Source organism: Heterocephalus glaber, unplaced genomic scaffold, assembly GCF_053883595.1.
Source record: "Heterocephalus glaber isolate CG9 unplaced genomic scaffold, H.glaber_assembly_v1.0 deba00001733, whole genome shotgun sequence".
NCBI lineage: Eukaryota > Metazoa > Chordata > Mammalia > Rodentia > Bathyergidae > Heterocephalus > Heterocephalus glaber.
The window spans coordinates 7397344-7424755 of NW_028258444.1; the positions used below are offsets into that span (position 1 = coordinate 7397344).

Here is a 27412-nt window from a genome sequence, read left to right on the forward strand (position 1 = left end):
ACTTTATGAACAAAACCTCAGTAGCACAGGATCAAGCATAAAAAATCAACAACTGGGATCTCATCTTATTAAAAAGCTTCTGCACTATAAGAGAAACTACTCAGAGCTAAGAGACAACCCAAAATATGGGAAAAAAATTTTTACCAGCTGTTCTTCTGACAATATTCTGCTATCTAAAATATATAAAGAACTCAAAAAAATCAGTCCCCCCAAACATAAAAACCCATTCCAAAAATGGGCATCTGAAATGAACAAATATTTCTCAAAGAAGTAAAAGCAGCAAATAAACATATGAAAAAATGTTCAACACTGAGATTCCACCTCACCTCAAAAAGAATGGCTGCTAGCAAGAAATCAGCCAATAACAAATGCTGGCGGGGGTGTGGGGAGAAAGGAACTCTTCTCCACTGTTGGTAGGAGTGCAGACTGGTGCAACCACTGTGGAAATCAATGTGGAGATTCCTCAAAAAACTAGGATTAGAGGTTCCATTTGACCCTGCTATTCCTCTGCTGGGTATCTTCCCAAAAGAATTAAAAGAATCATACCACAGCGATATGTGCACATCCATATTGACAGTGGCACAGTTTGAAATAGCTAAAACTTGGAAACAGTCCAAGTACCCATCAACCGGAGACTAGATAAAGAAGATGTGTTTTTTCTTATAAAATGGAGTACTACTCAGCCATAAAGAAGGAGAAACTAGAGACATTTATAGCTAAATGGATTCACATTGAGGCCATCTCTTAAGTGAAATAAATAAGACAAATGTGTAAATACTGAAAAGTTTCTGTGGTGTGAAAAACTAAAAGTGTTAATATGAATCGAAATGTATAATTGATAATTGAAATAGGAAGAAAAGTTCTAAAGGAGTAGGGCAAGTGGAACAGGTAGGGGAAAGGAAAGAAGGGAAAAGAAAAAAATAGGAGAAAAGGAAAAAATGGAAACAACGCCTTTGTAAATAGGGAAGGGTGGAGGAGGTGAAGGGAGTGAGAGGAATGGGGAAAAAATAAGAAGCAAGATACATCATGTAAAGATACAAGATCCCAATGATGGATGTAACTGTATTGTATGCCTAAAATGTACCAATAAACTTAATGGGAATAAAAAGGCAGTCTTGACCATTGTATTCCACAAGAAATAACATTAAGCTTAAGAGTGCATATCTTAGTGAGGGTTTTTTTTTCTTTTCTTTTCTTTTCTTTTTTACAAATAGATTTGCAAAATGCACTTAGGGTTATTTTAAAGTTCTGAAAACAGGTCTCGTTTTCTTAACATTTCCTTTGAATTAAGTCTAGTTTATAATGAAAGTTTCTGAACAGGGCTATTAATTAGAACTTAACATGATTGGGTAAATGAAATTTGATAATCTTAAAAATGTAGAGTAAATTTTTCTCTCCTTCCCCATGAGTGGTAGATGATACATTCTTGGATACTCTGAATTTTTTCACTCACTACTTGAGGCATCCTGTTGCTGTTATTCACAAATATCCAAGGAACAAGTCTGACTTCTTGCTATCAGGCTGTTTCTTTAAGTTCTACATCAATAAAATATGTAGCACTAGGCCTCACATTAAGATTGGTCATCTCATTCTTCAGCATTTAGATAGATGCTTTATAGTCTGGAATTATGGCACCTGGGGGATCTGAATATAACAATGTATTTATTTTAAATGAGCTAGATATGAGCAGAATGGCAGAGAAACAGCAATTCAATTCTTACTTGCTATTTCAAGAAAAGTAATCATGCTCTAAAGCCATGATCTCTACATCCAATTACTCATATTTTGTTGTAAATAAAATGGTGATATGATATTTATAAAAAATAATGGAGATCAATCAATTTCTTCACATAGTTCAAAATAGGAAATACCATAAATTGATGCCTCTCATCAAAGAATTGTTTTGGTACTGATGAGATATTTTTGTATTTTCCCATCAGATCACATGCTCTGTTTCGTATTCTCAAAAGGCTTTATACTGAGCACATTATGCAACAACAAAGAAGATATGGCTTTCACCACACAATTGCAAGGTTTTGATTTATCTCATGTGTCATGCAACTACTATACCCCTTACAGTTCCAAAGTTCACGCGCACCTTGCCATCATTCTAAGCAGTGTTACAAGGTGTTTAAAAAACATTTTCAAAATCTTAGAGGTGAACTGGGTCAGAGAAACAATAATACAGCTAAAAAATATTTGGCTAACTTGTTACTCAGTTAGATGAATAAGCAAGTAAATATATTTGATAGTGAGAAGGAGTGGAAGAGGGAGAGGAAGACAGACAAACAGACTGGACAGAGTTTAATTCTATCCAGCACACTTCTTGAGAAGATTATTACTTAATATTTTTAAGAAAATGATTAAGTTCATTATTCCTAATTATTCATTTCCCCTTTCTTTTTTTGAATAATAGTACCTCCTAGTTTCAAATGGACTTGTGCTTACCCAAAATAATTTTTTTCAAGTCCCCTTAACACTATTGTATAGCTACCTAAAAATTATTGGCAAAGAGAGTTAAGTAGATATGGCCACTGTGTTCCGTCTTGCATGCTGACCCATCCTCATACTGTAGAGTGTACTACTTTTTCTACTTTAACTTGACCCAAACTCTCCAGAGCCCGTTTCTTTTTCTAGCTTTAATAAAACTTTGCCACCATTAAAAAAAAAAAAAAAAGAATGAAGTAGATGTGCAATTTCTTGGAAGTAGTCTAAAAAAGATAGGGAAATGCCATGCTTTTCTTTTGGTGCTTCCTTCATTCTTCTGATTCGAATACAGATGTCTGCAGTTTGAGTAACCATCTTGAAACAGGATGGAAGCCATGCATTGAGCATTGCAAAGGGATAAGATTTGGGAGGTTCCTTCACTATCATATATACATACAAGGCCAATCTGGGATTTAATTGTGCAAAAACAAACATTGTGTCTTGTGCACTTTTACATATACATAGAATTAAAATACATTTCAACAAAATCACAAAAGTTTAAGTGGTGTATGATCCTGGTTTATCTGGCATAAGGTATATATACTGATTTTTCTAGACTCTAATAGTTAAGAATACATATTATAACCTCAACTAACATTAAAAGGATACATAACTAAGAAGCTAATAGACTGATAATTTTAGGAAATAAGATCATCAGAAATGAAGAGGAGAAACAACACAATATGAATGAAGTAAATTTTAAGAATTAAAATGATAGATACTACTATATTAATAATTACATTGACTGTTATTAGACAAAATACTGCACTTACTTTTTATTGTCAAGCTGGATATACCTAAGGTTGTCAAATTTAACAAGTAAAACCAAAGAACACAAAGTTAATTTTGAATTCCAGATAAACAATAAACACATTGGATGCTTATCTGAAATTCAAATTTCACTGAACATGTATTTTATCTGGCCAGCCTAAGTGTCCCTGATCACTGATAAAGTTATCGGTCACACTTGAGGATGTGACATTTGGCCGAAAAGGTCCCAAATAACATTTAGAATCAGATTAACCCCACCACTGCACACCCCTGGCAGTTCTCCCCATGACAAATTCAAAGCCTGCTCCCTACAACCAGGGCATGAACTTCAATAAATGCTGCTACCAAAAGAAAACTTTAGACATAAGGATAGGAAAAACTCAAAGTAATAGGAAAGGCAAAAATACACATGAGAATGCTAAGCCAAAAAAGCTTAGTTTAGCTATACAGCTTCAGATCCACAAACTTTAAGGCAAGAAGCACTCCTACATATATAACCAGTAGAAAGAGAGGCATATTTGCATCAAAACTTAGGTACAATATTATAAAGCTTTTTTTCATAATGTTCCAAAGCTGAAAACTTAGTATTTATTCAAAGAGAAAAACAAATTGCTATATATTAATATGATGGAATTCTATAAAGCTTTAAGAAAGAATTGCAATGTGTGAGGACTTCGATAAATTTCCCTGACAAAATGTTGAATGAAATAAGCCAGGCAGAAATGAACATAAATTGAGTAAATACATTTATATAAAATTTGTTAAAAAGATAACAACATGCAGTGCTAAAAGTCAAGGGAGTGATGACTTTGAGGAGTTTATCATTGTGATTAGGCAAAGTTACAATGGCTGACAGTGTCATAGATTTGATGTGTGTAGAGCTTACATAGATGTATTCATCTGCAATAACTCATCAAAGCAATGTGTTTATGACTTTTGTACTTTTAAATATATTGTATGTCAATTAAAAATTACATAAAATGAAGGAGAGATGAACTTATGTGGAGACCCCTAGGAGGCCAGAACTTTGGAGGATAAGTAGAAGTGAGAATGTGGCAGGACTGATATGAAAGGCATGGAGTGTGGAATGGAATGTGTTCAGAGACCTGCCTGCACTTGAACTAAGCTGCCTCTCACACAGGAAGGAGAAGGGGTGGGTTATCAGGTTGAAATGCGGTAATGCCAGTGCCACGTAGATCTGGAAGGTTATGTGTTTTATATACCTCTGATGATCCAACCCAGTCTCTTAGCCTCTCTTCTGATCTCAGCCATGCCAGGCTTCCTGAAGGCTTCAGTTCACACCTCACACACACAGTACCTTACCTCAAGCATGCACTAGAAGTCTTTAACTTGTCACCCTGGGGAGGCTGAAATGCCAGACACTGGTCACTGCTCAAGCATGCATAAGGAACACAGAAGTCCATGAAAACCTAACCAGAAGAGATAGGAACTTACAGATGGATAATTCTACTGGTAGCCATTAACAATCCTAAGAAGCATTCTATATGATGCTCTGACATTTGTGAGACAAAGAGCCTTATTACCTGCAGTACTGACCTTGATAATACACATTTATAACCTCTCTCTTCCAAGCCCCTCATTCCTTCTTTTTTTTTTAACTGAGTATTGAACCCAGGACCTTGAGATTGCAAAGCAGGCAGCAGCACCACTGAGCTGAATCCCCGGCCCCACTCATTCCTTCTTAAGGAGATGCCTCCCTAACAAACTCAATTCCCCCCAGTCTTTGCCTTGAATTCTGCTTTAGGGGAGAGTACATGCTAAAAATGTTGGATTCTATCCTGCAAGCTAGGGGGAACCTGTACCTGCAAGTCAAGGATGGATGGACAGTCAGGTGTGAAGGTAACATGGCAGGCAGGGAACTTTGGGGGTCTTTGAGAGGCTAGTTAAATCACCCGCTTCTCAAAAGCAACAAAAATGGGACAAAGGACTAGTGCTGATGAAAGATAAAGCATTGCCCTTATTGCTAGCTAAGATCAAGCTGGAGAATGTGACTCACATCTTTAGGCAGATGAGCTTCCTGTTAACCTCCCTGGGACACCCGTTCCTGACAGTGTTAAAGCAGTAAGGCCACCCTGCTGAAAACGCAGATCTTGTCCCTAGAGTCACAGATCACAAGACCTGCATACAAACTCAGGAAAAGGAAGGGATTGATTCCTAATAATCAAGTGGATGCAGGAAAGATGTGTCAAAAACAGCATTTGATCTAAATGTTGAGGGTGAGTAGCTTTGATAGGTGTAGACAGGAGAGCTCTTCCTAAGTGATAAATGTTAAACCAAAGTCATTACTATGCTGATGGTTATATGAGATAGATTATTTAATGGAGGATACTAATAGGATTTTGAGTATTTATTAATTCCTTCTCAGAAAGTTAAATAGGATTCAGTCTTATCAACTGTTGGGTGGAATTATGAGCTAAAATGTCAATATGAAATGCCTATAGTCCTCCGCATTTCTTCCCCACTGTCAAATTCATATTCATTAAATCTTTCCCCCTTGTTGCTAAGCAGAGGATGCAAGAATACATTAAAAATCATAAATATTATCATAGTAGGATCTGCAAGTTAACCTGTCCTATTATGAATGCAGTTGCAAAGTTTTAGCCTTCAGAATTTGTACACGTTCTGTAGAGTCCATCATTACCACTTCGAGGATAGGTAATCAACATCATGAAATGTGGTAAATCCATTTAAAAGTCATTTTTCTGCACCCCCTTACCCTTGTTTACTGTGTCCACATTTACTATTGTCTGGATATATGTGATGGCACATGCACAAATGAAGGCATGTGGTCACCTCCCACACACAGACACATGCACACCACAGTACACTCAGGAAAGGCACACATGCAGATAAAATGCATAGGTTAGGATGTAGTGTGCTTTTCTAGTACCTAAAAGATGAATTCTCATCATCTATCAATTTTATGGGGGAATGTGGGCCAACGTGCTTAATAGTTTTCTATTTTATTAAATCTTGTTTTATATTGTACATAGCATGTTTTGTCAAAAGAAATTTCACTGCAGACATTATGTAAGATTTTGGCACCTTTTGAATAATTTCTCCTGGGTCTAACTTAATCAGGGCCAAGTGGCTATCACAGTATATCAAAGCTTCATTAATCTCTTCTCTCCTGCTGCTTGCCTGCCTTTGACTATTTCACTGCTAATTAGCCCTATCAGGGCAAGTGGTGAGAGAGAGAGAGAGGCAGTTGAGCTCCGTTCATTCCATCTCACAGTTCTGGTTTAGAATGAAGGATAAATAAAAATGGGAAAAGTGAGTTTGATAGTGCTTTAAGATTTCACTGATCTTTCTCTGTCTGGATATATTGAAGTTCTGGCTCACCTTAAGATACCAGATTACTAATGTAACATTCTTAGTAGTCAGCTTTTCCATTCAATTCATTTTCCTGAGTTAGTTGATGACCCGCCTAGCACCAGGCCCAGGTAAGTGGAAGAAAATGAGTAAGTCTTGCCTGCTTCTGTTTCCCATGGAGTTCTTGGAGGAAACCAAAATGCAGACCACAAATAAGTGATTATACAGGTCAACACCAGAAGGGTAGGAACAGGGTATTTTGGGAATGCAGAGCAAGGAGATTCTGTTCAGCCCGTCATCAGGACAGACTCTGTGAGTGTATGGTGCTAAAGGAGACACACAAAGAACAGGCAGCAGCCAGCAACATCCAAGGGCTGCATGAGATCCATGCAGTCAATCACGTTAAGTCACTTCATAAGAGATCTTTGTTTTGAATAGAGTGATTTTTAGGACAAATCCTTGAGTATAAAGTACTTTGTAAGCATCCAGAAGTTTAAGTGAAAGATGAAGTGAAAAATTAAAGGTGACTTTAATTCATCTTTCAAAACTGCCACCTAATTCAGGCACAAATTGATATAATAGATTTTTTGTTTTGTTTTGGTTAAGTCTATTTAGTGTTTAGGAGCTTAAAAAACAGTTTTTGTTTTGTTTTGGTACCAGGGATTGAACTCAGGTTCTTGCGCTTTCGAGGCAGGTGGCGGCACCACTGAGCTAAATCCCCTGGCCAGAAGATAGCTCTTGATGAACACAAAGGAGTTTCTAGTGTTTGTCTGTTTTGTCAGTTTGCCCAGGTATTTCTAAACCTTGTGGTTCAGAATTATCTAAAGTACCTACCAAATTTTCTAATCTCTAAATTATAGAATATGCCTTTTGGTCTTGTCAAAAATGATAGTGAATTAATGTTAAGTAGATTCAGATTTAAAGCTTGTTTTTAAGGATTTGTAAGGCACATTGTTTTGGGGTAATATGTTTTATTTTTGTTTCTTTGGTTTCAAACTCCAGGGCTCAAGTGATCTTCCTGACTCAACCTCCCAAGTAGCTGGGACTATGGGAGCAAGCCTCACATCCACTCCCAGAAATGTTCTTTATACGTTTATTGTAGCACAATCTTGTATAAATCTAACTGTAATCAAGGTGATTGATCTTTGTAAAGTTACAGAATGAGTTTTATGACATATTGTCTTACTTTGCAAGGTGAGGAAGATCGGTGGAAGGGCAGCTATTTTTATGCCAACCCTAAGCATGTTTCTAACTTCATCCTTCCTCCTAATTGTAAGGTCAGTGATCTGCACTCCTCTGACTGATAGCAAATCCTGTCTGCATGAAATCAGCTTATCTATATGCATTAGGAATACCCAACAGGCCCATTTCATGGGAATTAAATCAGTGAATAACTTTGTGATGAGAAAATCATGAGGTCATGGCTTTAAAATCAAATGAGCAAATTGATAGATCAGTTTGCTCTTGGTTTTTCCACAGCAGGAGGTGAGCAGTCATCTTCCTCTTAGATTTGACATTAAAACCCTCATCAAAGCTCAGGAACCAAGAGCAAGGTCAAATGGGGGGTGGTGATGGAGTGTGAGGTGAGCTCTGCCTTGTGAAGTTTGAAGAAATGTCCTTAAAAACTGTTCAGAATTGTGTGATATGAATTAAAACTAGTATGTCTTAGCAGCAATCTGAGTATGAACTTCATGCTGGAGGATTTCTGTATATTGTGTATGTTTAAGGACATAAGATTTCCATACAGCGAAGTGGTTGCTGGGTCACATCAATGTAAAGAAAAGCAATTTTGTTTGTCACCTTTAGCACAGTACTAGGTATTGTAGAAATATATACTGTACCTCTACTGGGTGCCTCCTCACTGTAGGTTGTGAAACCTAAAATCTGGGATGTAAATATTTCCAGGAGAATCATCTATTAAAAGACTTATAAACACAGACTATTAAACACTTGTGGTAATTTTCTAGTTTCTCCTCTGACATCTTCAAAGGATGCCTTTACACACATTTGTATGCTTATGATGTACCAAATCTTCCCTCAACAAAATCATATCCTTTTTATTATATTGTTAGTGAACGTTACTATTATATGAGGATAGGCTTTATTTTGGAAAGTTGGTATTTAAGATGCATTTAACATCTTAAAATCATGTTAACGTGAGATGAAGAAAGGACTTTTGGAAACAGTTCTTGGTTCAGAATTGTCAGCATGTTTACCAGATGTACTTATTAGTGCTTAAAAGTTCCATCTCTTTTGTCTCAGCAGCTCCTGTATTTGTGGAAAGGCTTTGTCTATTATTAAATGACATTAAGCTATCAGGGGAGCAAAGAGGAGAGCTTGGTGGGAAGATGGGGTGCATGGCCCAGCAGCACTATAGTGGTGTAGAGGAGAGGATGGCTTCTAGAATTGTACTCATTCTAAGAAATAATATCTGAACTTTGATTCTGTGCTTGAAGTGTCTTCTTCTCCAACCACTGCTGTTCTCCGTGGGAGTCACACCTGCCTCTTTTCTCCCTGTGCTGCATGGCTGGAGAGGATTTAAAAAGCAGTCACGGAGTCATGTGACATTCTTCAATTGCAGCAGCTGCATACTGCATTGCATATCAAACTGAGAAGCATTCAAACTTGTCTCATATGCAGATGTTATTAAGTAGTATTAAGGATGGGGAGATGAGGTGCACCTACACTAAGATGCCACAATGATGAGCTCACAGAAGGGACTGATTGCTATGAGCTGAAGCTAAAGAGCACAGTTAAGAGGAGTTGAAATTTGAGCTGGAATATCCAAGGGTTGTTCTGAGTAGGCACGAGAGAAGACGGCCCACTGAGAGAAGCATGAGCACAATGAAGGAGATGCTTGATTGACCTCGGTCTGTTGGGGAAGTCAGGCGACAGGTGTAATGTGTTCATTTGGGAAGCAGTGGGGATTGATATGAAATAACTGAGTAAGAGCTGGTGATGGAGATGATCAAATAGGTGGCCAAGGTTCATTGTGGAGACAAAGTGGTCATCGGAGGGTTCAGTGTAGAAGAAGGGAGTGGAGTTAGGAGGACAGCATCCAAAGCCTTTGGGATCCCTAAGGGGCCCATTGCTCATCTGGAATTCATTTCTGTAGCAGATTTTCTGATTTGGATCTGTCACTCTTCTCTCAGTAAAAACTGTTCTTGTTGCTTCTCATCTAATGCCTGAATAACGCTGATGCCTAGTTTTAGGTACTGCTACTGGTATAGATTTGAATTTGTGGAGTATGTTTCTGGGACTTTTTATTGCACATAACCTAAAAGCAAAGAATTTAGTTATAATAAATATTTTCGTGATGAGCTTTTCTCCAGTTAGTCTTGCATACTTACTTGTTCCTTCCAGTCTTGGTGTCTTCATTTATAATGAAGAAGACCTGATATTTTCTAGTCTTACACACACACAAAACATCACAAATGTTTCTGGTTATTCTTCTCAGCCTCACAAAAGGGGAGATTTATAACTGAGACTGCTCTTTTCCTAACCATGTATTCCTGCTATGTTTGTCTACCTTATTATTTAAACAAGAACATGTACATCTTTCATTTTCTCAGGTCAGTTCAAAGAAAAATAACTCATGTTTGACAAGAGGAAGAGTATATTGATCTTATTTATTCTTGGTGCTTGGACTGATGAATAAATTTTAAAAATTATAAGTTAAAAAAACTTAAGTTAAAAATAGACTGGCCTAAATATTGAAGATAAGTTAAGAAAATCACCAGACTCCATGTCATTCATAAATGAAATGTACAAAGCAAAGTTATTCTTTTTAAAGGTTTTAATACATACCTAAAAATGAACAATTTAGTATTACAGTTTTGTAACAGTTTCTGTTAGATATGTGTACCTATGTATTTTTTTCAATAAAATAGGTTCATGCTTATAAAAGTCACCCTAGGTCAAGGTGGACAAAGAACAACATACAGTAGAAATAAACCAAGTAATAAATTGGGTATAGATAAGGAAAAATATTATAAAGAAGTTACATTGTTGACACAAAAGAAAAATAAATGAATATACTTTTCCAGTTTTTAAAGGCAATTCACAATCATTTCCAGGAATTCTGTGAGAATTTAAGGCCATTTGTTCTGAAGAAATGCTTTAATTTAGACACAACTTCACAAAAACTGTAAAAACTGTACATGCAAAAACTCTTTACAATTAATTGTAGAGTGGACAGGCAGGTCAGTATATGTAGTAGGTTATTTCACAAATGTGTTGTGCACTAAGTCACGTGGTTGTATATATTGAACTGGAAATTTCACAGAAGACTCCAGCCTGTGCACCCTGTGTAGAGAAGTGTAAAGGTGATAACAAGTAATCCCAATTCGAGAGCCAGTATCCCTTTGAATTAAAATATCTAGACAAGATACAATGGAATAAAAAGTTTAAAACATCTGCTACATGATTCATAGTTAAATATTATTTGTTTTAGTCCTTCTAAATAACATTACAATATAAGAATGCTATTTACACATAGTATTTTCTGTGCATTTACAGTTCACAATGTTTGACTTTTTATTATTTCTACTTCGTGTTACAAAATATAAACAGACTTCAGCCTAAATTTAGAACCCAAACTCCATGAAAAATGCGTGTTCTTACAGGGTACACATCTGCTAAGCTTAAACTCCCACACTTGGCAAATGTTACAGAAAACTTTATTACTGAGCAGATGCGGTTTCTTATGACAATTCAATTACTGAGAAATATTAAACATCTTTCTCTTCCCTTATTTGTAACTGTGTTTGTCCAGACAGTCATTCAAAGAGATATTGCTCTTGTGATTATAGCTATTGCAATTTAGAAGACAAAGGATTCAATATCCAAAACTCTTAGTCTTAAGAACAGTTATAAAAGTATTGAAATTTAAAAAGTAGTAACATGTAAACATTGATACAGAGAGACTGCTCTCTTATACATACAGCAGTCGAAGACAATATTTCAGTTAAAAACATAGTTTGTGCTTTTTCCCAATAATACATTGGAAATTAGCTGTTTTGTCAAAAAGGAAAAAAGAAAGATTCAGAGAAGACATCTGTATTTTGCTTCAAGCATTTAAACAATTTTTCTGTTGCTCATGCAACAACCATATTTACAGTTTTGGTTTAGGAAGAGAATTAATTTTGGATCCGAGAAAGCACATAAACTAGAACTGCTGAACCCAAACTGCGAAAGTATCTCATTCCCTGGTTCATTACAGAGCACGAGGTGCAGAATGTAACTCAGCAGCTCTCACTGATGTGCAGCTGATGCGGGGAGCATTTGGGGCACAGTCATATCTGCGTCTGTAACACGTGTGTGGGTGGGGTGTACGGGGGAGGCGCAGGTGACGGCTTGATGCCCCGGGCCCTCATATAGGAGAGAAACTGCTCGGGGATCTCGGCCAGGACATCTTTAGCCAGTCTAGCCATGCTCAGGATGTGGTTTCCACTTCGGTCAATATAATCCCTGAATGGTACAAACTAAAACAGAAACGAGAGAAGGTAATTCCATGTGATTAAAAAGCTCTGAAATGGACACAAACATCACAGTGTGTAAACATTTGACTGTAGGAGAATTTTGGAAGCCCAGAGTAAGAATGAGGTGAATAAGAATTGTAGGGATAGAAACCCATAGGTAGGGAAAAGGCAGGACAACCCCCCAGGAGTTCTGACAAACAAACAGGCTTAACCACCTGAGAAGAGCAGACAGCTGCGGTCACACTTCCTCTGTGTGCTGTACCCTGCAAAGCTTATTTTTCAGAAGGTAAAGAAAAAAGGAAACCTAACCTTAGAATGTGGAAAGTCCCCCAAAGACCCTTCCCCATCCTCCCTATTAATGAGCCAATCAACCAATCAAGTAAGGGCGTCCTCAGCCCACAAACAGTACAGGCCCCTGACTACTAGAAAGTTAACATCTCGAGCCCACCCTCAAGGGTGGCTCCGTTTCAGGAAACCCCCTGCCTGTCTCTCTGAGGGAAGGCAGCTATACTCTTGCATGCTGGCTAGATTAAAGTATAAACTTTGCTTCTACACTTTCGATCTCTGTCTGATTCTTCCACAACCTTCTGCGTCTTGGGAGTCAGGCCTGGGATCTCTGAGACTCTCCGCCCAGGACAGAACTAACTTTTAAAATTCTGACAGTAAAACCAACAGTAACCCAAACTTTCTGATATTCATTTTACTTAAAAGGGGATGTCATTCTCTTGTTTGTTTATCATTAACTCATTCATGCTACCTGGTCCTGATTATGCACATTATAGACTAAGGCGCATCAGGATTAAAAAGTTCACCTCTTTGGGGTTTAGTTTTCTATCTAATGGAATTTATACATGTCAAATTGAGCTTCTGATGCAAAACTATTACCTAATGTAGCATAAAGGACAAATACTACCTGATTCAGCGTAAAATACTGGGAGGCTTCAACACATTATTTTTAATTATTACTTGGATATTATATGGACAATAAAAGTAAAATTCACACAGCCACTATCAGAAGAAACCTGAAATATTCAGTACATTGAATCTTGCCCCAGATTTTGATTTTTTATACTTATTATTTGGGAAGGTGAAAGAAACATCTTGGCATGAGATTTTGGTATACTTAAATATAATTTTTAGTTTTATACAATCTGAAAATGACTGCACTATCTTTACATAAGTAATTATGTGAAAACCCTTATAGCTGAACATCAAATACTCTAGCAATAGATTGCTTGATTCTCTTCTCATTTAGAATGGGTAAGTAACAAACACTGTGCTGTTTAAGGGAATTAGCTCAATCTGTTTAGGAACATAATGATTCTTGAAGCAACGTGGAAGTGGTTGCAATTGTTAATGCTGTAATAGTTTGGAGCAAAATAATTACTGATTTTCAGAGAAAAGGCACAGTGAAGACATTTTAGAATGTTGAAATATTTCTCAGTGTGGTGTTTGAAAGTTTGAACCAAATCATTCTTTTTTGTCCAAAGAAAGGAAGAGCAAGAATATCCCCATCTTATATTGTAATATAACTGTTTTATATTTATTTTGAAAAGCTTGCATTCAACTAAAATGTTATTCAAGATGTGCTTTTACAAAGTAACTGTTATTAGGAAGCTTAAAATGATCAAACTGCTACATTTCACTACATTTTGGTTCCCTAAAATTTTAGGGAACCAAATAGCAGATGTAAAGTTTTTGATGCAGTAAAACCATTCTCTTTTAAAAGAAGAATAGAAAATTACTCCTTGCTTTTAAAAGAAGACACTTTATAGGAAGAGGCATACCTATGTTGCCATAATTCCACCTATCTTATCAAGTGGAAAACTCAGGGAGGTTTTTCAAAAGCACGTGATATAAAAGTGAAACATCTTTCTCTTGCTCTTGAGGGTCACTAAGTCAGGGGAAGGAAAAACTAACAGTGAATATAGTCTTTAGCTTAGAAGAGAACAAGGTGAACATGAAGTTTGGTGAAGTCATGTTACCTAATTATGATTAAGACTTGATATCAGCAAAAATCATAGAGGTACAAAAGAAAAAAGTCAAGGTTTATTTTCTTTAGAAAACTAAAATTACAAAGTAAGAAACTAGGAGTCATAATTAAAGATAACAAAAAGGTAATTATAGTGGTAGTTATAGTTTACACTTTATTCCACACATTTTAGAAGGCACAACATTCAAAAATTAACATTTAGTAATGTTGGTACACTTGGTGTACATGTAGCTATCTTTGAAATTACTTTTTGAAAACGGTTCAGCTCTTTGAAAATGTGTTGCTAATATGTTCATTTCAGGAAAACAGGTATACCTCTTTCCTAGTTGTTACTTCTTTAGGAAAGGCGAGATTGTACTCATCTGTGTTCTTTACTAATGTTTATTTGATTCCTTTTCTTTCTACCACATCGTGAACATTAAACTCCACTTCTCTTTTTATCCCTATTCTCACAAACTCTGGAATTAGACTTGTGTTAAAGGTCTGGTTCTACTATTCATGACCTACATGATCTTGGGTAAGTTATTTTCCAATCTCTGTCTCAGTTTCCTCTTCTTTAAAATGAAGATAGTGGTTATAAAATCTACCTCATTAGGTTGTTGAATTAAATTGATATATAAAGTGTATAAGAGTGTTAAACTCAATTACCATATGCGATAGTATCATTATCCTCATTACTATCACTCTTCATTACTACTCATTTATATGATCAAAATAAAAATGAAACTATTTGCTGAATTGTTTTTAACTTACATTCAGAGCAAATATTAAATACGATATTTTATCCATCTTCTTTAAATTTTAGTGCAGTGGCAGCTAATTAAAAGCAATAATTTGTAGACTTCCATTATTTTAAAACACTTTTTTTTCCACCTCCCTAGAAAGTGCAATGGTGTAGAAATTTTTTTTTTTTTTTTTTATGGTACGGGGGATCGAACTCTGGTCCTTGCGCTTACGAGGCAGGGAGCGGAACCACTGAGCTAAATCCCCGGCCCCAGTGTAGAAATTTTTTAAATTAAAGTTAATTAAAATCCATTTTTAAGATACTCTAGAACCGGGATGGTGAACCTTTTAGAGCTTTCAATGATACAAACAGCTTGCTGTATCACGTTTGCTATAGGTTCACCACCACTGCTCTAGAATGTCAAAATTAAAGATGCACAATCATGTTCTCCAAACATTCAGTTCTAATCATTTTTAAAACCTGGTTATAAAAAGTGAATAATGAAGAAATCCTAGTTTTCAACCTAAGATGGGAGAGTGTATCTTATTTTACTTAGGCTTGGTAGGTGAAGGTACAGAGTCTAAGGTGCCTCTTAAATCCCAGTTTGAGAATCATTGTCATATCAAGTCACAGTTGGCAAGAAGAACATACTTCAGCCTACAGGTATGTTGGGAGGAGAAAAAGTCATTCAGAACTTTCTCCTCTTTAAGCCTACAGTATCTAAATCTTTTCAAAAGAAACATTAATTTCTTCACTTGTATCATGAAATACTCTGAGAAATGAAACTGACAAATGACTCTTCATTTCCTTTACATCTTATTATGTCAAATTTTACAGCTTTCATGACAAAATATGCTCTCAATGTTTTTGGAAGATTGCTCATATCCTTCTACCAACTACAGTTTCCCACTCAACATGTCAGACCAGTGTTTGTTTTCTTGTCCAATCTCTCATTTCTGAGTCTGATACCTGAGGATGCTGAAAAACATTCCCACACATTTGTGAATGCACACTGACCACAAAAACTCAGACCCTTAAAATGCATGCTCAATTTAGAAGAATAAATCAACTTTCACTTTACACTGATTGAACACATTCATATGAAGAATACAAATAAATGCACTCTCCTATGTAGAAAATATAGCATCCCCTATACTCCACCTTTCTTTCACCGTCCACATTCACCCAGTCTAAGGAAAATGTTCCACTTGGCTGCTCTAATGGCTGGCTTTGCCTATTTGCAAAAACCAGTTTGAATCACTTTGGGCAAATGGGCTTTTAGTTGCTGCCCTGTTCAATTTTGTTTGATTGTTCCTACTGTGCAGAGCTCCATTAGTGATTTTTAGTCTAAGCCTTCAAGGTTACTACTCTCCTTTTAATGGAAAATATGATTTAAATATAATTTTTAAGGAAATGATAGACTGGCCAGCATCTGCATGCAGCCAGGAAAAATGGGCATGGCATTATGCACAACAGACATTCCACAGCACAAACAAACAAGCAGAAGAAATGCCTTTACATATACTGACTTAAGATACTAAGTCACCTAAGTTTTAGAATACCACCATAGGAACTTGTCCTGCTTAGTGTTTATACTATAGTTATATTAGGTCAAACCTTGAGGCAATGAGACATTATCACACTTAAGACTCCCTATAGGGTGATATATCAAGATATAGCTTGAAATAGTGACATACAATTAGCCTTCCTATTAGATGGTGAGTCATTATTTGAACTCCAATTGATTTGACTCTGACACATTAGACCCTATTGTAATGTGAAACTGGGAAATGATCCCAGTATTTTTTAGAATCTTGCCTTTTAGGAGAGCAAGTGTGTTATAACAGAAAGAATGTAGGTCTTGCAATCAGAACTCTGTTGGTAATTTGGATCTATCAACATATGACCTAAGTAACTTTGTATAAGTTATTTCACTTTCCATCTTGGACCATAATTTCTTTATGCATAAATGACTATGAGACAAAAATAATCAATATGTTTAAAAGATAAAAATTACATGGGAGAAAAGTGAAAGAAGGGCAATTAGTTCAAGGATGGTGAGTGAACACTTTGGAGGAGGCTTTGTAGGACATCCAGGAGAAAAATCCCAGATTAAATGACAAGAAAAGATAAAACCAGGAATCTTGGAGTGTGTGGTGAAAGACAGCCCATTTGTCTAGATAAAGTGTATTGTGTTTGTGTGTATAATAGCCAAGGAGGAAAACTAAGGTCAGGTGGTAGAGAATCTTAAATGGTATGTTGTTTTAGAATCAAAACTATACAAAATACCTTTTATAACCAGATATGTTAGGATTAAATCCAGGTTCTGTTTATCTTTAGCTATGGGTTATGGACAAGAAAAATTTGAACTCCACTTTTGTTTTGTGGTAATCAAAGTTATGCCACATAACATTAAGAAGTGATCGATGTAGTGCTATAGCTCTTAATCCTGTTAACTGGTTTCATAGATTCTGACTTTCAAGAAGAGGAAACTTGCCAAGGATCAAAGTGGCATATGTCTGTGATCTCAGCACTCTGGGAGGGTGAGACAGGAGGACTGCAAGTTTGAGCCTAGCTTGGGCAACTTAGAGACCTAGTGAGATTCTATCTTTAAAAAAAGGGGCTGTGAGGCACTGAAAGTGTAAATAAGGTCTAAAAGGTATAATAGATAATGTGAAACAGCAAGAAAAGGGGAAAAGGGGAAGGGGAAGTGGGAGGGGTAGGGGAAAGGAAAGAAGGGAATGGAATTGATATGAGAAAATGATAAAATGGAAACAAAGTCTTTGTAAATAGGGAGGGACGGAGGGGTTGAAGGGAGGGCAGGGGAAGGGGGAAAAATAAGAACCAAGAGAGATTATGTAAAGGTGCAAATTTCCAATGATGAATGGCATTATATTGTATACCTAAAATGTACCAATAAAATTAATTTTAAAAAAACAAAACAAAGGGCTGTGGGGCTGGGGATTCAGCTCAGTGGCACCACACCTGCCTCACAAGCGCAAGGTCCTGAGTTTGATCCTCAGTACCAGACGGAAAAAAAAAAAAAGGGCTGGACATCCAGCTCAGTGTGAAGGCCCTAGCTACAACCCCCAGTGCTGTTAACTAACTAAATAAATAGAAACGTATAATTATACTGATATATCTATGTTGATATGATAATATATATCTGTTGACCTGAAACCTCGTGGGAACAGTGAAAGAACTTTGAAGTTACAGATAATGAAATAAAAAGCTAACAGAGATTTAATGACTGGTTCAAGTTCAGAGTTACACAATTATACTTTGATAGATTGTCTGGATCCTATCTCAATATTCTGTCCAGTGCAGTATATCCATTGAGACTAACTTTATAATCAAGGACACTTTAAATTTTTATAAATGCAAATAGCCATGACCCTTAGTTTTCACTGACATAATATACTGGTGCTTGTCAAGGAAACTTTACTGATGTGAGCGATCTTGGCTAGTTCCTAAGGGACAAAGTAATAATAAGTTTCTCTTAAAAATCATTTAAATGAAACTATGAGATAAGAGGCTTCCTCAGCTAATTTTATAAAAATGCATCACAAAAGCAATGTAACAAATTTTAAAGGACTTCAAATTCATACCTTCCCTCTGTAATCTGATTTCTTTTGAAACTATGAGCCTGATATAATGGACAGCTATTAAGTAAAGTATAATTACTTAGACTTAAATTATGATAAGGGTAAGATGAATAATTATGTGAGTAATTAAAGGAAAAACACAATGATGTCACTTCATTCTCTTTCTCAAAACCTTGTAGCTTAGTCATTTACTATATGTATGTGTTTTTCATTCTGCCAAATCTATTAGGTTGAAAAGTAATTATCTTTTAAAAAATTCATGTAGTTATTAAAAACTGAATTTTGCTGGCTGATGAAGAACAACTTTTTACCTTAATAAAAATTATTCCTTTTGTGACCGTATTTGTAGATTAATTTATATTTTCTCCCTTACTCATTTTTTGCTGTGTTTTATCAAGTTCTATTTCAGGAATGTATTTTGTATAGGTTATAACAATTTTCACAGTGCTGCTATTTATCCTGCAGAACACTGAAATCTAGAGAGCTTTTCCAAGTTATTCCAAGTGAGGATCTGAACCAAATTCTGTAGGATTTCAAATAATAGTCTCTTAATAGCTGTATTACGGGTGAATATATAAGTCATTATTTAGGAACCAAGACTGAAATCCACTGTGCCGCTGAATGTTTCCAACACGTGCTGCTGTGATGCCGAGACACAACTCCTTTTCCCGTCTAAAGAGGTGAGCTTCACTTCCTTCCTCACACCCCACACACAGGATGTGCTGAAGTGAGCGACCACCCTGCTGCCAATTATAAATGTTATCTATATTCCTATTACTTATCATTATCTTTCTATTCACTCCCCAAATAACAGTCTGAAGTAAAATATTTCTCTTAATTCTAACATTTTCTATATGTAAAATTTATATAAACCGTATAATATATATTATGATATATATCTGTGTGACAAACTTTAAAATCTCTTGTTCTACTTTTCTAACCATAATCTATGAGGAAATTAAGTAAGACAACAGTTACAATCTTTGTGGTGCATTTTACACTAAGTTCATTTACTTTGGATAAGTACACACATAGTCTTAACCCCAATTGCACAAGAAATAACACTGAGAATCAACACGTGGTATATGAAATTAAAAATCTTCCTCACAGCAAGGAAAACAACCCATAGAGTGAAGAGACAACCTACTGAACAGGGAAAAAAATTTTTTTGCCAGCTACATATCAAACAGAGAACAAATATCTAGACTATATAAAGAATTTAAAAATTAGAACCCTTCCAAATAAAAGACTTAATAAAACCAGGAAACTTAAATGGACACTTCTCGGAAGTACAAATGGCCAATAAATTCATGAAAAATGTTCAATATCTCTGGTCATTAGAGAAACGCAAATTAAAGCAACACTGAGATTTCATCTTACTCCAGAAAGAATGACTATTATCAATATTAAATAATAGGAAATGCTGGTGAGGCTGTGGGGAAAAAGGAACCCTTCCACATTGCTGGTAGGAATATTAACTAGTAGAATGGCTATGAAAATCAGTGTAGATATTCTATCTATTCCCCTTCTAGTTATCTCCCCAAAAGAGTTAAAGACATCATATTACAGTGATACATGTATACCCATGTTTATAGCAGCATAACTCATAGCTAAATCTTGAATGCTGCCTGTATGTCTGTCCATCAACAGATGAATGGATAAAGAAAATGTGGGATTTATAAACAATGGAATACTACTGTGCTATAAGGAAAGATGAATTTGAGTCATTTGTAAGAAAATGGATGTACCTTTAGATCATAATGTTAAGTGAAATAAATCAGATACACAAACTTAAATACTTTTATATGAGAAACCCAAAGTATAATTTAAAGGCCAAAATAATAGATTATAGGAAACAGGGAGATATACCTTTTGCAATTAGTAATGGGACCAAGAGATGGAGGGAATGAAGAGAAAAGGGAAGATAAGGAGACATAAAAAGAATTAAAATGTGTTATGTCCACATGCCAACTACCCACACTTTTGTACTGCAAACATTTTTAATGAAAATAAAAATATGTATGTATATATATACATACACACACACACACACTCTTAGTTTTTCTTAAGGACTAAAGAATAAATAGATAAGCCTCATTAAAAAGTCTGTAATGTTTCCAGGCTTCTCATGTTACTAAAGATCGTAATGATATTTTCTGATAATAGGGAATATAGGAAAAGACACTTTTTAGCAATTCCACTTTATATATTGTGAACCAGAAGTAAAGGGAAAAATAATTGAGTGTTCTTCTAGTTCCTGAAAGTCATAAATTAAACAGAAACTAAAACTCTTTCTTTCAATATAAGTCGCTTTTTACAAATTAGAGAAGACAGGGCTCTTTATAATGAACAAAACAGATCATTTTTGTTTAGTTTCTTACCTGTACAATATCTCTTTCAGCATATTTTCCTCTGGAGGAGACTCTTACATCATCTCCATCTAATTCAACCATTGCTAGAAAATAAAATATGATCAATTCAACACATTTTAGTCAAATACTAAAACTGTGGGGAAAAACATCATACACATCTCTATACACATATCTACATATATGCAAACACACACACACAGGTATGTCTATGTCATTACAGAAAGCCATTTGGTATCATCTCTTCATTCACTTCTCCCACAACATTGAATGAGTGCACATTTCATAGACAAAAGCAAGGCAAAACTTTGACCTTGAAAGAGAGGCAGGGCCAATGCACTGTGCAACAAACTTGGTTCCTCTCTCCAGGGAACAGGTTCTATCCTTGTAGCATTGGTTTTAATTTTTCTTTCTAACGTTAAGAAACTCGGCAGTAATTATAAAATTTTCAATACATGTTAGACTTCATGCTCACTGAGAAACAACAAAGCTATATATATATGGTACCTAATTTTACTTTATGAATCAATTACAATACAAAGTGCGATTCTCAGTCCTTGAATTGACTGAATCAAGTATGATCTTTTAATTATGTATGAAATAATTTCAATATTGTATAGATCAGCCGATACTTGGTAGTGCTGTGATATAAAGGGATAGCTTGTGCCCCATAGTGTTATGCTTCAATTAAGAAAATTTCCAGAGTTTATTAAGCTTTTAGTAAGAATTATCTAATTACACGAGAGACGCTCATTTGTGCTTAAAGTATAATTCTGTTACTGATAGTTCATTTTGTATACACATGACATTTACCAGACTCCAGAAAACCTGTATAATGTTTGCCTCTTTACCCCTCAAACTAAAATATCACTTAATCAGAATACAATCCTCCCTTCTTCACAATTTTCTTTAGTATTTGGATAATTCATTTGGGTTAATAAACGCCTTTAAAAATTTCATCTTTCTACACTTGTTCACAAGGAATGATTTGGCTAATCCACTGCTAGTTTATATAATTAGTAGAGAACCACCAAAGATATGCTTAGGTACATAGTATGTCATAATTTTGTAAAATGTATGCATTGCAACAAGTAAGGTAATCAATGTATTCAAAATACACAAGACCTATTTTTTTTCCTCTGCTTCACAGACATGTAAGTAGGGTGCTTAAATATTTTCAATAATTAATTTCTGTTTTCACCCAGGTTTGCTTTTACAATGTTCACACTACTCCAACATAATTGTACACTGATTTCTAAACGCCAACAAACACAGACACTTTTCCTTTTATCCTAATACTCTACATAAATTACCCTATACTTCCTCTAAAATGGGAAGCAAGAATCAGAAGACAACCTAAGTCTCAACGTCCAGAATCCTCTACAGTCTCCATTGGTCTTTTGAGAGTGTTTCATGCCCATTAATGAAGACAATGACTAATGCAAGTAATCCTAAAATGAGAGTCTGTGGAATACGCTCACCTTACAGGTGAACTGAAGGCTATACCTTTAAGAGCAAGAAGAGATGATGTGTAAGAGGTGGAGGGTTACTCCACTCTCCAGTTTTTCAGTCCCAGCTCCTACTAGTACCTCTCCTAGAAGAGGTGTATGAGAGGCAGATGTACATCTTTCCAGCTATGGGAGATACTGGGACAGTAGAATCCATTCTACTTAGCCATTCCTCTAACTTGAATCAAAGCAGGTAGCAGATCCTGCTTTACTTGAATCTGATTGCCCTTTATAGATAAAACAAAGTCTTGCTTTGAGAATCTTTCTTTTTAATGGAGGTACTTTATAGAGAAGTGAAAATCGCTATGGAAAATTATGCAGAGCATTTAAAATTTTTCTTATTAGACTATAGAAATAAATATGAATATTCACTAATTTTATAATTTATTCAAAGCACGGACTGCAAAATAGTGCATTTCTTGCCCACACAATGTCTTTCTGGATAAAAATGTGTAGGTGTGGATTTATATGGTTACCTGACACAATCTGCAATTGAGATTTCAGTTTTTACCTATGTCAGTTTATATGTGGGCTAGGTGAACACTACAGCAAATTTGGTAGTGCTGACAGAGATCTGTGTCAAGGTAATTGTAACTCAGAGACTTTCTGTATTAAACATGAGTATTTTTTTTCCCTTTTCTCCTCAGTTATGGGAGAAGAGATCTCTTTTGAGAGGAAAGAAAGAAAAATACTTTAGAGAAGCAAGTATTGTTTCCTAGCAGGATAAATGACTTTTTTTTTAGTTCAGGACATGGAATTTTCTCCATCCTGTTAAAACTTGTCATGGTGAAAGCAGAAGCTACCTAGAGCAGGACCCTACTTCCTTGTTCACATGTTCCCAGAGGAAACCATCACTCTAATTTCTGGGAGGAACTTGTACTGAGAAAGCAACTTCCTCTTTGTCTAGAATCTTCACTTACTCTTCCACCTGGAGCCAAAGGAGCCAATGTGAGCCAAGTTCTACCCTACCACAGGAGGCTGGGAAATAAGGGTGAACACATGGGATCTTTGGGGGTGAAAACAATGAAAAGTTGCCTGTCCACAGGTTAACAAAAATCTTAAATTCATTTCTGGTATTGCTTTTAGCGACTCCTACACTTGTTTTTCAGTTAGTTCAAGACCTCAGGAAAGAATGAATTGTTAAACCTCAAACCCTAAGGAATTCATTAGGAACAAAAGTAGGGGTGACCATTTGAAGAATACAGTACCCAAACAGCTGTGCCTGCTGGTCTGCATAGAAATGTATAGCCAGAAATATACACTAGGAAGATCAGGGCTCTGTGCTCATGAGTTATGGATGGAGGCTCCTGAACAAGAAGGGATGGAGTCTGTCATCTCTGAGCCCATGCACCTAACAGAGGAACTTCCAAGAGAGTCTGGGAGACCTGATATACAACCCTGAGTGTGAATCCTTTGGATGCAAGAGACAACAGTACCCAAAGAGGAAAATATGAGTTACTTTAGCTTAGCAAACATGAAGTTTGCGGATCACTGATTAAATGCAGATGATCAAGTATGGAAAGCATTAAAAACAAAGATGTAGCTTAGCCTTCTCAGGGTCAGCTTTGCTTGTAGTGTTTTACCTGAGACTGACAGATCCATATTTTCCTTATGGGGTGTGTGTGTGCAGGAGTCACCCCAGTGACAATCACACTTTAGCCACCTATGTAGATAAATTAATGGATAATTTACCAAAAGTGGCTCCAATCATTCTAAACTATTCTTATATTCAAAGTTCCAAGTGAAATAAATGGCCATCGTTAATAAACAAATAAGCAAGCAAACAAATAAAACTTCAACCAGGTGAATGTTATCTGGTCATACAATTGCTGTTCAGCACAAACTTGTCTGAAAAGAATTCACCTCAGATGACCAGAAACTGATTATCCTTAAAGCAGTTTAACCCAGATCATGAGTAATACAAACACCTGTCACATAATTTGCACTTAAACAAGGCCTGAGCGAACAGAACACTACTCAGTGAGCCAATTTAGCTTAATTATAGCTCATTAAATTTCAGCTGGTCAGTTTCATTTTTCATTTTACTTTGCTCCTTTACATGACAGAACTTCCTTATTTATAAAGCTAATGTCCATCAAATAGCTAGGGCCTGGAAACTTATTAAACTAGCGTATTATGCTTATGTTAACATTTCTTTTCTTAATTTAATGATTTATTAATTTAGTGTTCATCTTTAAAGTTTTCAGTGAGCCCAGAGTGTTTTGCCTTCCAAACTAAAACTCAGTTTATTACCTTGTCAGTCTTATTTTGAGGTACAAGCCACATGTCTCTAATGAAATGTCAAGCTACATGTTGAAAATCTATAGAGAGACAATGTCCTACTCAGATGAGAGAATCGTTTATTTTGCTTACCTTAATAGACATCCTCATGACCTATCCATATTTATGTCTACAAGGACATAGTAAACAAAACAATCATATTCTTCTACATGGAAAAAATAATAAAAGGAAGCTAAGAATGTTATACATCAGATTAAATAAACTCCCAAGGAATACAATTGAAATTTTACTACTCACCATCAAATTCTGCTGGCCCAACACCTACTATAATTATCGACATTGGAAGTTTTGAGGCCTTCAAAAAGAAAACAGTTCAGTGTCAATTAAGAAATTGAGTTCTTAAGAAGAAGAAAATATGCTGAATTTTAAGGCAGACTGATAACTTCTTCTCATATTCAAAATTAACAGCATAATTTTACTCATATCCTTTACAAACTGTGTGCATATGCTAATCTATTCTTCAGCTATGATTTCTTCTACATAAATTCAGCTAAAAAGCTAAGGGGCAGGCATATGATTTCATTGGCTACCATAAGCCAAAACCTTCCTCAGCTGACAGTATCTTTGGTTTCTTTTTCATGTTCTTTCTCAACAAAATCTATCAGTTGCCAATGGGAAAAAACAGTATGAGCCCCACAAAACAGTGTACCGTACTCTACCTTGCTCAGAGTTATAGATGGTTAGAAAAATTCATGTCTCAGTAAATAGCAAGTATAAAGAAATGATTTTCACAGAAACTTATTTTTTGTGTTAATTTATTAAATATCCAGGAAATCATGAGGGATACTAAAATTTGATGTTATAATGTGTTTTTTCATTATATGTATCACTTTAATTATTAAATAATTAAATGGCAAGACTGGGAACCCCAGCCGCAAATAGATGGCAAACTATGGCAACCACAGCTTCAGCTATGAAGGTCAAGAAACTAAGAATAACTGTTTCCCGGTGCACCATGTCTAAATTATTAATCCAGAGTTTAAAGTGTGAACTAATGCCACTGACCAGAACATAAAGGCAATCAAGACAAATTCAACTCAAATGTATCTAGTTAAAAATAAATAAACATAAACACACTTGAATGACTTTATATCCTCTCCTTTTTACATTTGGTTTTTCTTTAAAAAGAACTATAAAGGATCTGATTTTTCCCGACATGTAACTATTTTTCTCTTATCACAGCTAATTATATTTCTCCATGTTACTAAAAATAGTGAGGCTTGATAAGCCATTTATTCACACAACTCATTTTTAAATGTCAAGTTTGTGGCATGAGTAGAATCAGATATAATTTTAATAGACTAACATTTAAGAAATACAGATTTTTTAAGATAATTTTTAAAGAAGATAATTAAATCATAAACACCAAGCATATGAGTAGGAATTAAAATGAGCAGGAAAGTACATACATAAATCAAGTCCAGTTCCTATTCAGTTTTACAGAAACAGGAATTAGCTAGCAAAGTTCTCATGTCACTGATGGGTAAATGTTAAGGAATAACCTGTACAGGTCAGAAGATTGTATGCAAGTTCATCAAACTAATCTATTAATCAAATACACTCATGCAAACAGACTCTCTCTCTTCTTCTCTCTCTCTCTCTCATACACACACACACACACACACACACACACACACACACTTGAGAACTGTGCTCCTATTCAACTATACATACTCTAGCTTGGTCCTTGTGGATCAGTGGGACAGATGTGTGTGAGAGGTCTGGGTAAGGTGAAAACTACCATCTGTAACAACGGTAGGGGCATTTTATTTCACTGTTAAATTACCTAGAATAAAAGCGCCATTCTGTCACCTAGCCCAAAATGCTTGACCCCTACTCACATTGACTATGGACTCCTTAGTCTGAGCCATATCTGAGATGACACCGTCCGTCACAATCAGGAGCACAAAGTATTGGGAACCGTCCTTTACAGAAGAAGCATATCTGAAATCCAAGAGGACAGTGAGGAATGCCACAGAAAATAAAACAAGTTCTCTCTGCATGATGGTGCTATGTAACAATTTGGAAGAGTCAAAAAACTTTTTTGATCTTAAAATATTAAAGTATTTTAGAAGCCTACATTAAGCAAAATCTTGAGTACATATTCTTCTGAAATAACACACTAGAATGCTGGCAATGTCAGTGCCTGCCAGCACACAAATATGTGGCTGACCGAGAAGTCTGTACACTAATAAAGTTTACCAAGATGAAGGTTTGTTTAGAACAAAGGGATGAACCTGGTTTTGGAAACAGACATCTTCTAACTAAGCAACACATTGTGTGTATGATCTTCAATAATTTACTTAAGGTATCTGAACTTTCTAACTTTGAAAACTGAGATAATATTCCAGCTTTGTATTTTTGCATGGATTAGTAAATTGCTACTCAATATGTAATGGTGTTTTATAAATTTTAGCAATAATAAAAAATGACTTTTGCTTTGGAATCACATAGAGCTGAGGGACACACAACAATGTGAATATACTTAACGTCACTGAAATGTACAAATTCAAATGGTTAATTTTTATAGTAATTCCACCTCAATATAAAAATGCAATAGAAGAAAGACCTTTTGACATACCCGCAAGTCAAGTTCTCTTTACTGGATAACTGGGGATTGAACTTAGGGTTTTCACAATGAGCTATATCTCCAGCTAACCCTTTTTACTTTTTAAATTTTGAGACAAGGTCTTGCTTAGTTGTCCAGATGAGCCTCAAACTTGTGTTCCTTCTGCCTCAGTCCCCTGAATACTGGGGATTACAGGTGTGGGCCACTGTGTTCAGCTTAAGTTCTTAATATGTGTTTGATATAAGATGGGAAGTGAGAATTATAATCAAGTA

General features: G+C 35.7%; 1 protein-coding gene across 8 annotated transcripts in view; it reads right to left on the bottom strand.

Moving 5' to 3' along the window:
• Nucleotides 1-10369: 10369 nt before the first annotated feature.
• Cpne8 (copine 8) overlaps nt 10370-27412 on the bottom strand; it is a 236302-nt gene continuing 219259 nt past the window's right edge. For all 8 annotated transcript variants that reach the window (XM_087200025.1, XM_004855010.4, XM_021236528.2 and 5 more), the window contains 4 exons: nt 26413-26515; nt 24809-24866; nt 20775-20848; nt 10370-12074 (listed from right to left, as the gene is read on the bottom strand). In XM_087200025.1, coding sequence (XP_087056151.1) covers nt 11886-12074; nt 20775-20848; nt 24809-24866; nt 26413-26515 — 424 coding nt within the window. In that variant the 3' untranslated portion in view covers nt 10370-11885. The remainder of the gene's footprint in view (nt 12075-20774; nt 20849-24808; nt 24867-26412; nt 26516-27412) is intronic.